Source organism: Calliopsis andreniformis, chromosome 2 (assembly GCF_051401765.1).
Source record: "Calliopsis andreniformis isolate RMS-2024a chromosome 2, iyCalAndr_principal, whole genome shotgun sequence".
Lineage (NCBI taxonomy): Eukaryota > Metazoa > Arthropoda > Insecta > Hymenoptera > Andrenidae > Calliopsis > Calliopsis andreniformis.
The window spans coordinates 3378151-3389273 of record NC_135063.1 but is presented as its reverse complement, the minus strand read 5'-3'; the positions used below and the strand labels follow the sequence as shown (position 1 = coordinate 3389273).

The following is an 11123-nucleotide window of genomic DNA, read 5'->3' as shown; positions in this document are numbered from 1 at the left end:
ATGTATCATAAGGACTAGCGATTTATTTAAATTCTCGATACTTTATGGTACCGTTAGCTCAGCCTGAAGAATAGAAAGAAACTGTACATGGTAACCGTTTAGAGCGCACAAAGCACACTCATACCACATCCTGCGAGCTTACTTTCCCATATAACAGGTCCGCGACATGGATCCCTTGGCTCGGATCCTGCGATCGATCTCGATCTCGAGCAGAAGCCTGACATGGGCACACAAAAGGCGGAGGCCACGGGTCGCGCGAGAGAAGGGGGGCACTCGTTCCCGTTTTAACGCCTCGCCGAGAAGGTGTCGGCGTTGCGTCGCACGCTCGACCTCTTTTTCTCCTCTCTGTTGGGCCTCCGCGCGCCACGTTCTGCACGCCACTTCCTTTTCACGGCCGCGTGTGAATGCGGCCTAAAGCGAGCGGGGGCCAGGAGGCGGCTCGATCTCACCGCATTGTCGTCGCGCGGCGGTCCCCTCGACTCGTCGACCCCCTTTCGCCCTCCCTGCTCCCTTGCTTCTCGCATAGAACCGTGGGGGATGAATGTCCCGAATCCCCCGGTCGAGTGAATGGCGGAGTGATGTTTGTTTTGAGTGCAGGTTCTCGCCCTTTGTCTCAGCGGGAGCCGCCACAGTCGTTCCTCCACGGAGGAACCTCGCTCCCTTCGTTCCTCTCTTTCCACCCAGCCCAACCTTTTTTCCCCCTTTATTTGATCGCTCTCTCGCGCCGATCGAGAAACCTACGCCGACGAGACCGGCAGCCGCGCGCACTCTTAATACCCCGGCGGACTTTTATTTGATAAGAAAAAGAGAAGCAAGTCTGTCTGTCGCGGGACACTGTGCACGCACACCACCAGGAGAGGAGACGTCGACTGCGGTCGTTTTTAAAATCTTTGTCCTCCCCTCGTCCGGCAGATCCAATGCACGATCAACGAATCCGATACTGGCAGTTACTCCAGAACGCCCATTGTTCACCCTTCGCGCAGCGTGGATTTCAGGAAACCGATCGTCGAACAATAACGTTCACCGATCTTTTCTCAAACCTGCCTTAGAGCAGCTCAAGCTCGCCTTAGAACATCTTACGCGTCAATTTACATTCAGAGAAGTGGTCTCTGTTGCCTGTTTGCCGATGTGCATTATAAAACAGAATCTCCGGTGCGCCTCTATCCATTCACACGTTCGTCCTCTGTTCCCTTCATTCGCACTATCTCTCTAATTTACTCGTGCGAGGTGAATGCCGACTTTTACTCGGCCCTTGTACGCAGCTTTTCCATTCTCCATCCGAAAGGCTACTGTTTGTCTTTCTCCCCTGTGTATTCCTCTCTTTTAGTTTTTAATAGTAACAGTAAACTCCGAAACGTTCGGTGTTATTCGAATTTTTCCAGAGCTTGTTTTAACAGACATAAAGGAGAAATCTTTTAAAATATTAAACTGTTGGCCTGCAATTTCAGAGCGTGCAGGTTAATTAAGTTGCGCCTGTATTTACGGAGAATATTATCGTCAGCATTAGCGTTTCTTTCGCTCAGTTCTCAGATTCTTGCATGAATCACCACTTATCCGCTTTTCATAGTCACTTCATCACGATCCCCTAAATCCGACGGCAAGGCTTTCAGAGAGCGAAGAGGTTCGACCGGCTAATACCCTGCCGGAGGTTGTATATACATTTCTATGCAAAGTACTTTAAGCAGCCCGTCTTTCTTTTAACGATTAAGATTCCCGGCTGTCTTCGGGGATTATGCCCCATAAGCGTGCGCGACGCCCCAACTGTTTTACTGGAATCCATAAAGGAACTCGCTCGTACAGGTGCAAAGAAGCTGCGTTTTTCTGCAGCTCATTTAACATACTCTTAACCGCTAATTTTGTTCTTCCTCAACGCACAAAAAGCTTAATAAGAACAAAACCCGAAGAAATCTTTAGGCAAACGAAATTACTCCGCTAGAAACGTGCTTATAATCGCATAGATGGTTACATGAAAAACACTTTTCAATCTCAATCCTCGACTTTGTATCGATGGGAAGCCATCTAAATAGTACTCGTCAATCTAAAACGTACTGCAAGAACAGTCTTTCAAGGGAAGCGCGACATCCATAAACTGCCCGAGCCACCTGTCAATTTTGCTCTGCACAAAAACCTCGAGAGAATCCAATGATCTTCTCTCCACCTGTTCCTCATCTTCGCCCGATGTTATTTCCCAGTGGCTAATGAAATTCGCGGAGAAGAGAGAAAAGGGAGAGGAACCCCATCTAAGAGCGAAGGATGCTTCAGTCGGTGAAAGAAGCCGAAGAAAAGGGGGCAGGACGACAGGGGGAGGGAAAGGAAGGAAGGAAGGAAGGAAGGAAAGATCGGCGGCGTGACGCGACGTCGAGGGCCCGGTAAATTACCGGCGTACGCTGAAGAATCCGAGCGCGGCGAGGGTAATTCCACGGACGGGCGAGGTGGTATCGGTGGGTCGCATCTCCATGACAAATACTGGCAGGACCTCGCGCGGACGCAGATCCTATCTGCATTTTATCCCCGCAGATAAATGGGCCCGCGTATAATGCCGCCTCTCTCGGTGGTTGCGTGTACACGTGTACACGCGCGGATAGAAGGCCACCGCGAGCCGATATCGCTCGTCACGACGCAAGAAACGCATCCCGATCAACGTCCATGTCGCTGAAACTTTTATGAACGCGCGACGTAACGCTACACCGCTCGGGGAACTGGCGCGTTTCCACGCTTTTTCCTAGTGCCTTCTGACGAATCGTGAAAAGAGCAGTCGACTAATGCGGCATATTGTAATTTATATTCTTCCGAGAAGAGTTCTCCGCGGATTCATTTCATTCGTTTTCTTGAAGGATTCGAGAGGCTTCTTTCTCGCCTATAAAACTGACTTCAAAGTGAATATTTATATCTATTTGCTATTTACTTGCACATTTCTTTGGAAGAAATAGTCTGAATGTTTCCGACTTCATACTTTATTTATAGTAAGTATATACCGTAATCAGTAGGTTGCAGTGCGAGAGCTTAATAACAGCGTCTACTTCCCATGACCGAGCGAACGCAGCAATTTAATAATATAATGTAACATATTCGCGGAGATAAATTGGCGACGGGTAATGATGGCTTTCGGTGTTACGTAGAGGCAGCCTCGTGTATACAAGGCTACACGCACAATCGCACGCAACATCGTCTATGCAGCGCTCTAGGAATCCGTGAGGGAATGCTGTTACAAACACGCAACGCGTTTTGTGTGAAATTGGCCCCTCCAGAGGTGCTGGTGAAACCGTAATCTTCGTGGACAAGCGGGTAAACGTTTCATCTCGCGGACGCTTGAGTGCGTTTCCACGAAACGAAGCGTCTCTTGATACAGCTTGCCGAGGCTTGAGGACTAAAATGTTCATGAAGCCAAGTTGATGCATAGTTAACTCCTCTCGTACCATCTCTTAGTATCTGTTTGCAAGACAGTTTCGTGGCTATCGACGATTACTCTGAAAATGTCGTCGCGTAATTAAGACACTCAGAAGGGACAGTACAACAACCTTTTCCTCGAGTAATTTAAACTCGTTCTCGGTGGAACCAGTCCGCGACAGTTAAGCCCAGATACGATCGAAACGGTACCAGTCTCCCTCCGATTCGAATGTCCACCAATCCGTTGCCGCTAAGCCTAATTAATTCCGCCTCTTCCCGGGGCCACGCTAGTTCACTTTATCTTTCTCGATTAACGCGAACCACGGCCTTATCGGCTACGAATTAGCTTGTTTCTTGAGAATGAAGGAGCCAGAGTTCTGCACATACTCTCCAAGGTATGTATTTGGAAGTACCATTTCAGTTCGTATGAATGTTAATACAGAGAAGAAGATAAGATAAAGAAGCCACGGTGATTAAAAGGAAAACAAACAGAGTGTCCAAGTAAATGGTGATTCCAGTTTTCAAGAAATAGAGATATGTTTCAAATACTTTTATTGCAGTATTATAATATACCTTCTGAAGCATTGATTCAGAACCAGCATACAATGGCTGTATACCCTTATTTAGATATCTTATACCTACTGTATCATAGCTCTTAATTAACGTTTACATCGCTTTTATCACCGACACAAAGTCGAGATGAAGTCTTCGCAATCTCGGCTTGAAATGCCTGACAAATTTCTCCCGTTGATCTCTGATATAAATCAACAACGGCAATTTCAAGCTCCTCGCACTGTCTACCCTCGCAATTACAGGACCTCGACCGAGGGAGCAACGTCGAAGCTTGAAACATACTCGTGCCTCTCCGGTCATAGCGCGTAAAAAACACGAAACGCATACGCAAGGAATTTCGCGTTATCGTCGAGGATGAGGTACGTGCTGATTACCGCGCTGCTTACACCTTCCTGCGTACTTGCAGCCTTCTTTCTCTTCCTCTCACCTTCCGCGAAATTACAAGACCACGGTGTGTTTCAGTCGCGGATTGAGGAGACGTATGAGGCGAGGGACGGGCGCAGGGAATCGAAGGTGAAATTACGCGGAGATACTACGCGCCGAGGCGTACTTAGAGTTTTACTGATTGCAAGACGTAAAATGTAATTGCGATGTGGTCCTAGAAGAAACGGCAGTAAAGTGGTCTGCTCGAGGTTTACCGAGATTCTTAAATTCTAAGTATCACGATTCGAATCTACTTCACAGTATTCGCGAAAAGCATTATGGCAATCTTAGCACTTCCTCTATAGATCTACGCCTAGCAAGACGGATTCGTTTTGAATTACTGCAAATGTTCAATCAACTTAGAGGTTTCCATGTTTTAAACCACCAAGAATGCTATTATAAATTTCAACAGCTGTTAAGTACAAATCTCTTGCTTTTCATTCGCATTAGATTATAAATTATGTCATGTAATATACATTGTACTCATCACAGGCATCGCCTCGACTCTCACCGCAATTATTCTCCTCTCACTAGCAGCGTGAGGCTTTCGACACGCGTGTCGGGCTTCTCTCTGGCGCGTTCATTAACGGCGAGCCCGCGTCCATTAAGATCGATTATCTCGATACATAGAAATCTACACTCTATTTGGATGAGATTGCAAAATCGACGCTTGTTCCTAGCGAGTCTCCCTTCGATTCCTCGCCACGGATTCGTGTACCGTCCGAGCTGTATACTCGACCAATCGCCTGGAGGACCGTTTTCGAGAGTTCCAACGAATCGCTCGGGCGTTTATCGTGTCGGGAAGACAAATCGTGAGTCCGGTAATTTTCGTCGATCAAGGTCACGCGCGGTTCGCCGTAATATACGATCAGGGTCGATCGACTGGATTTTTACCGGGAATCGATTTGAATGAAACACACACCGCTGTATGGAGGAGGCAGCTGGCCCGCGCACCCTGATCCAATTAGGGTCTAGACGCCGAGGCAGAAGTCTGTGGCTTGGCTTCTCAGCATCGACCTTACCGCGGCGCACACCTGAATCGCCGAACAGCGGAGAGCCAAACGAGAGACAAGGGAGGCTTTTAGCGACCGCGCAGCCTCCTTACGGGCTTCACACTTTATTTATCTACATCTCTGTTGCACGCCGCGCGACGCGCTTTCAGTGCATCCTCCGGGCCCGCCGTCTTACCGACCAGAAACCTACTTACGTATATGGCGCACCAGGGTGCAAATTATGCATGTTGCAAGTAGCCTTTGCTCGACCCGTGCGTCTTCTTATTGGTCGGAATATTTTAAGGCCCGTGGAATCGGAGTCCGCGCGAGCTGCGCTGCATGGAAATATATGGAAATATGCTACTGCGCCAACGGGGAAGCGTTTTTCTGGGTAGCACCAGCGAGTAGGCTCTATGGCGCGATGTAAATTGCGCTGGGTTGGAATAGGAACTACGTGGAAGTTTATGATAACGATGCTGAATGATATTAACAATCTTTCAAAAAATACTAATTTTTAACACTCGATCCTGTTGTAGCTGTATCAGTTGTCATGCGTGAATGATATCAAGCTTGTAATGAATTTATCAAACCACTTTCTAGTCTTTCAAGAAAAAATCGTGTAGCATGTATTCAAGATACTCGGACCACCCTGGATTTCTCCGCTGTCGCGTTCAACTTCTTTCGAACGCAATCTAAATCGTCGAATCCCTGTAGCAAGTCCACCTTTCCCAGGGCTGAAACTGGATCCGTTTCGCGAAATTTCATAGTGGCTACATGCGCAGCTGCAGCGCTCGCGAACCTCTCCATTCGTCCAGCCTGAGGAAAATGTATGCGCCTCTTTAGACATTAACGTGGCATCGGCATAAATTTGTACACCGCCGATACACCCTGTTTCCTTCATTCGCCCCTTCCGTTTTCTTCCGCTTCTCGGTGGTACATGCCGCGCGCAGACGCATAAGTCTTCTGTCTAGCCGCGAGGACACCACAGTATACGATTCGTCGGGAGAACATTTCCCCTTGGTGCATTGAGGTGCAATAGGAACTCGCTCGCTTTCTCGATCGTCCCTTCACCCTTCTTCGCCCGCGCAAGGTGTACGCGTCCGTTTCAGTGGATGTTAAGTATACATTTGATCTCGACATTAGCGCTTCGCTGTGTGTACACACGGACTCGTAAATACGAATAGACTGTATGTTACAGCGTTGCAGCGCGTTCGGTTTAGCTGAGCCGTTTTCAGGATTTGTAACAACTGGAATGAATCTTTCACGCTCGGTAATTGATTTCTTCGAATTCTCTAGGTCTCGTAAATTGAGCGTTTATTAACTGTTTGCTTACTACACGTGATGCATTCTACGAAATACAATTTGAGCTTCGTATAATTGCGAATAATTGCTTTATATTTGTGAGTCAATAGTTCTTCAAATTCTTCGCGTGTAAGCACTCTATATCACGACGATTATCACGCGGTGACTTCTCAAGAAAGAATACAATCTTGTTTCGAATGGTCTAAACGCCGCCGGTGCGGACTGAGGCACGCGAGGGGGGGACAAGGCGGCGATGAGACTTATGAAAGGGTCCGAAATTCCCGAAAAGATGGTTATCAGCCGGGCCCGTTTCGCAATAAGACGAGTCCCCGGGAACGTGTAACTTCCCGACAGTCGTATGTATCTTGGGAGTACTCGCCACGGCGCAGCTATGCCGCGGAACGTCAGGGACGGAGATTTAGAGGCAGCAACGGCGGACAATGCACGACACCTGCAGCACCTCGAAAAAGAGAACCGTGGATCGAGAGCGAGGAAGATGGAAAGTGAAAGGGGGAGCGAAGGAAAGGGAGGAAAGCGAGCCATAGAGACTAGTCGAGAAAGAAGGTGAAGGGGAAGAGGCAGCTTGTCCCGAGGCAATAGCATGGCTCGCCTATGTGTACAGCGCCACGGAGAACGGAAACTGGTACCGGTAGCGCAGCGGGATAAACTCTTAAGGAACGTCTTAAAAGGTCCTTAACATACGTACCGAGGCAGAAACGAGTTACATCGTTCCGGCGAGGGCCCACAATGCATGGAAAAATGCTTATTCAACAAAGGGACACAAATCAAAGGACCTGGCGTGACTGTGAACGTTCTCCACATTGTTGCAAACTGCTGACAACCAAGTTCACTCGCTCAATATACGGGGTTGGACGCGCCGAGATATTATTATGGTTACGTACCAGCATAATTTCAACATTGTTACGCGTGGAGAAAATGGCCGCTGTGCTTACCTCCTTTCAAGGGCATGAAACGCAGTTTTTCTACTTCTGAATACCTTTATGGGTTTCACGTGAGTTAAGCGATGTTTTATTTACTACGTTTCCTCTACGCTAAAGAAATGAAGTAAGAATTAATCAATTATCGGCGCGGCACGGCGGTCGACGAAGATTCTCATCTTCCTGCTGCTCTTAAAGCTTCGGTAGTTCTGGACCCCCGCCGTAGGAGCACGCGGCGAATCGAGCGCAGCAGTCCACAAAAGAAACAGAAACGCAAAGCGACAGTGGCAGAAAGGGCAAACGAGAGGAACGGAGAAGAGAAGGGGAAGCTGCGTCTCACGTAACCTACGAGTTTTTTATCGAAATATTAATTGGACAGCCAATTATATCTTACGCAGCAAGGCATAAATTCATAACCCTTGAGCTCGCAGTTAAAGTGAACCAATTATTAGGGAGCAAGAGGCAACGTATGCGCCCTCTCGAACCCGACAGGAAGTCTACCCACGAAATATCCCACGAAATTGCCCACAAGAAGTCTGAATGACCCAAGGAATACGATTTCTTTGCCGCTGACGAAAACGATTGCGTTGCGGTGCTTCTTCGTTCCACCTGCGAAACATGCTCGCGCCGGAAGATCGTCGAGTCATTAAGAACGGAGAAGGAAAAAGGAGCATTGAGAACTATTCATGCAATTAGTATTGTAATGACAGGACGTACGCGCAGAGCGAGTGTTCGAAACAATTATTCAATTAAAAGGAAGGATAACGATCAGCTGCACTCGATTAATTTGCTCTTGGCGATTAGCGTTTTATTGATGCAAAGGAAAGGAGGAATGCTAGTCAAGATTCCTACAAAGAACATCACAATAGAATTTAACAATCACCCACGGGGCTGTTTAGATGCTATCATCCGATGAGATCTCGTCGTTGCTGTTGTCGCTGAACCGAGGCTCACGTATTCTGTGCGCCATTGGACCAGGCATTTTCGAGACCAGGATATAAGTGTCATGAGGTGTCCTCTTGATCCTACCCAGGGCGATGCCAGCTTTCAGGACCTCCGTGACCAAGTAGCCAGCCCTCGCGTGCGTGATCCTCATATTCTCCATAACGTAGTGCACGATATTGTCAAACGTCGCGCCCTCCGCTGATTCATTCATCCCTTGAAGCTTCCGGTTCCGGGGAACCTGCGGGGACAGTTCAGTGCTATGTTCACGGGCTATCGGCAACTGCTTTATCTAATCGTAAACATATCTCTTCGTTTGTTACACCAATTAAATTATAAATAATTTTATTGCATCCACGGGTCGGGGCGTGTACATATCTCTCGAGGCGAAAGCAGAAGCTATCGGCAGAAACGAATCACAGCGAGCACGAATCTAATTGGATTACACACTCGCAGCGTAGGAATGCGCGTGACCGAGAAAGAATACGAGCACGCCCGAGACCGCGGCGAGTCACAGCGGTATCGCTTTTATGGCTCGTATATTAATCCCGTAATTGAGATATGGTTCCTGTCATGGGGCCGCACACGCAACGCTCTTCGACAACAACTCAACCATTATCTAAAGAAAAGTTTGCCATTACTCAGGGATGTCGCGGATGCTGCACAAAGGAAGATTTCAAATGACTGAGTGTGGACGTGCTAGCGTAAATATCCTTGAAAGCTGTAAAATAATTAGAGTCCAGGATGCGGTTAAGCTCTGTCAAGGACGATAGTTTGAATGAAACTGTTGCACGAAAGAATGGCATCCAAGTGAGCAATCGAATTCACCGTGAATACATAAACTGTAGATAACTACTTTGATTACATCGCAGAAAGTAAGTAGAATTTATGGTACAGTCCGCAGTAAAATTGCAGTTTTGGAGCGATCCTCCCTCTCGTTTTTCATCAGTTTAAGTCACGCAAGAAAAAACAGAATCGGGAACCATTGATTGTGCGAACAAATAGTCGTAAGTTCGCGACAGTGAGCATTCCCCTAGGGTGTACGGGGCTGGTTCACGGTCGACGACGAGGAAGAGTTTTTCGTCCGTCGGCATGGAAGCAGGTGATTCCACGGCCTAATTGAAGGGCGCCCAGTATGCTTCGGTAACGTGTAATTATCGGGTAGAACGAGCTTGAGAATGTGGCAGGTCGAGCGAGAATAGAGACATTATTCCACTGGTATCTTACCCCTTCTTTTCCCTTCCATTTCTTCCAGGCGAATAGGAGGCGGAGATACCGGATTGCTTGCTCCACATCGCCGTTCCCTTCTAGTTTCTTTCTCGAGTCCATAGACTTTGCCACCGGCTTTCCGGTTCACCGATTCATCGGGAACAACAGTTGGAGAAACTAAATTATAGCCTCAGCTTTTAAAATAAGCAACCACGGGAATCGTACAAAGTATCCATAAAGTAAGGTCGGTGCAAGTTATGAGGAAGCCGAGCTGTAGTTCGAAAGGAACTCTACCCAATCTGGCTTCGTTCATCAGAATGCAAAATCTGCTTTTGCTACTAAAGTTCCTACAATTCCTGCATGCTTTCCTCATTTGAATACTTCTTGCGCCGAGAACTTCAGAAAACGAGAAGTAAATGTCCCTTGCAAGATTGTACCTCTTCCATGGAAATTCAACGGCGGATTTGAAATTGCTGTAATTGAACATTCCTTTGGTGAGGGATGAAACCGAAGCAAGACGGTACATTGCGATCTCGCGGACAGTGTTCACTGGGATGCCGCGATTAAAAGTACCTAGTGATTCGCGAAGGCGCGAATGGCTCGAGATACGGCGAGAGATAAGATCGGCGATCGTGGGCGAGAGCAACTCTTCTCGACAAAGAGAGGTGGTAACGTGTGAGGAGAGTGTCTTTATTCTCCCCGCGATTCGCTTCGCCAAAACGAACGAATTCATTTTTGCTTTCGACAGGAACATTCTTCCTTCCTGGAAGAGGTATTTTCGGTTCGCAAAAACTGATCACGTCTCTCGACCAGCCAACCGTTTCGCGTATCTTGTTCCTTTCCGCTCGATACTTTTTTTCAAAACATTTAAAAAGTGCAAGAATGTTACTCCGTGGCAGAAAATTTAAGGTTACATTGAGCCATAACGAATTGAACACTTTCCTTCTGCTTTTTTTACCCTATTTTTGATACACGTTGACCAATTTTACAGCGCGCAGACAGTTATGGAACACCCTGGAGATGGTATTTCGTTCCACTATATGCGTGTCCGAATGTTCATGATACCCTTATTACTCTCGAGCTCCTCACTTCCAAGGAATCTCTCATCTGAATGACTCGTCACGCGATGAAAATGGGGATCGAGACCAATTAGCCCATCACCGCTGCTAATTGCTCCGACACGAAAGTTAGTAACCAAACTTCCGCGTGCAGTGTTTCATACGTAGAACTAGATTTATAGGCAATTTGTCTCTGTACGAATATATGCCAAACGTCCCGTCATTGAGAAATGATAGACACCTACTGGAACTAGGCAACGCCCACGCGTTTTTGATCTGTTTTGTTTGAATTCTTCCTC

The 11123-nt window shown here is 47.4% G+C and overlaps 1 protein-coding gene across 1 annotated transcript; it reads right to left on the bottom strand.

The window, feature by feature from the left end:
- Positions 1–8510: 8510 nt before the first annotated feature.
- Positions 8511–8771, bottom strand: LOC143188322 (uncharacterized). The gene has a single exon (XM_076392529.1). The coding sequence runs from the start codon at positions 8769–8771 to the stop codon at positions 8511–8513; it is 261 nt and encodes an 86-aa protein (XP_076248644.1).
- Between the last annotated feature and the right edge of the window lie 2352 nt (positions 8772–11123).

Coding starts and splice junctions, on each gene's coding strand:
- LOC143188322 (XM_076392529.1), bottom strand. CDS start 8,771: ATGAATGAATCAGCGGAGGGCGCGACGTTTGACAATATCGTGCACTAC.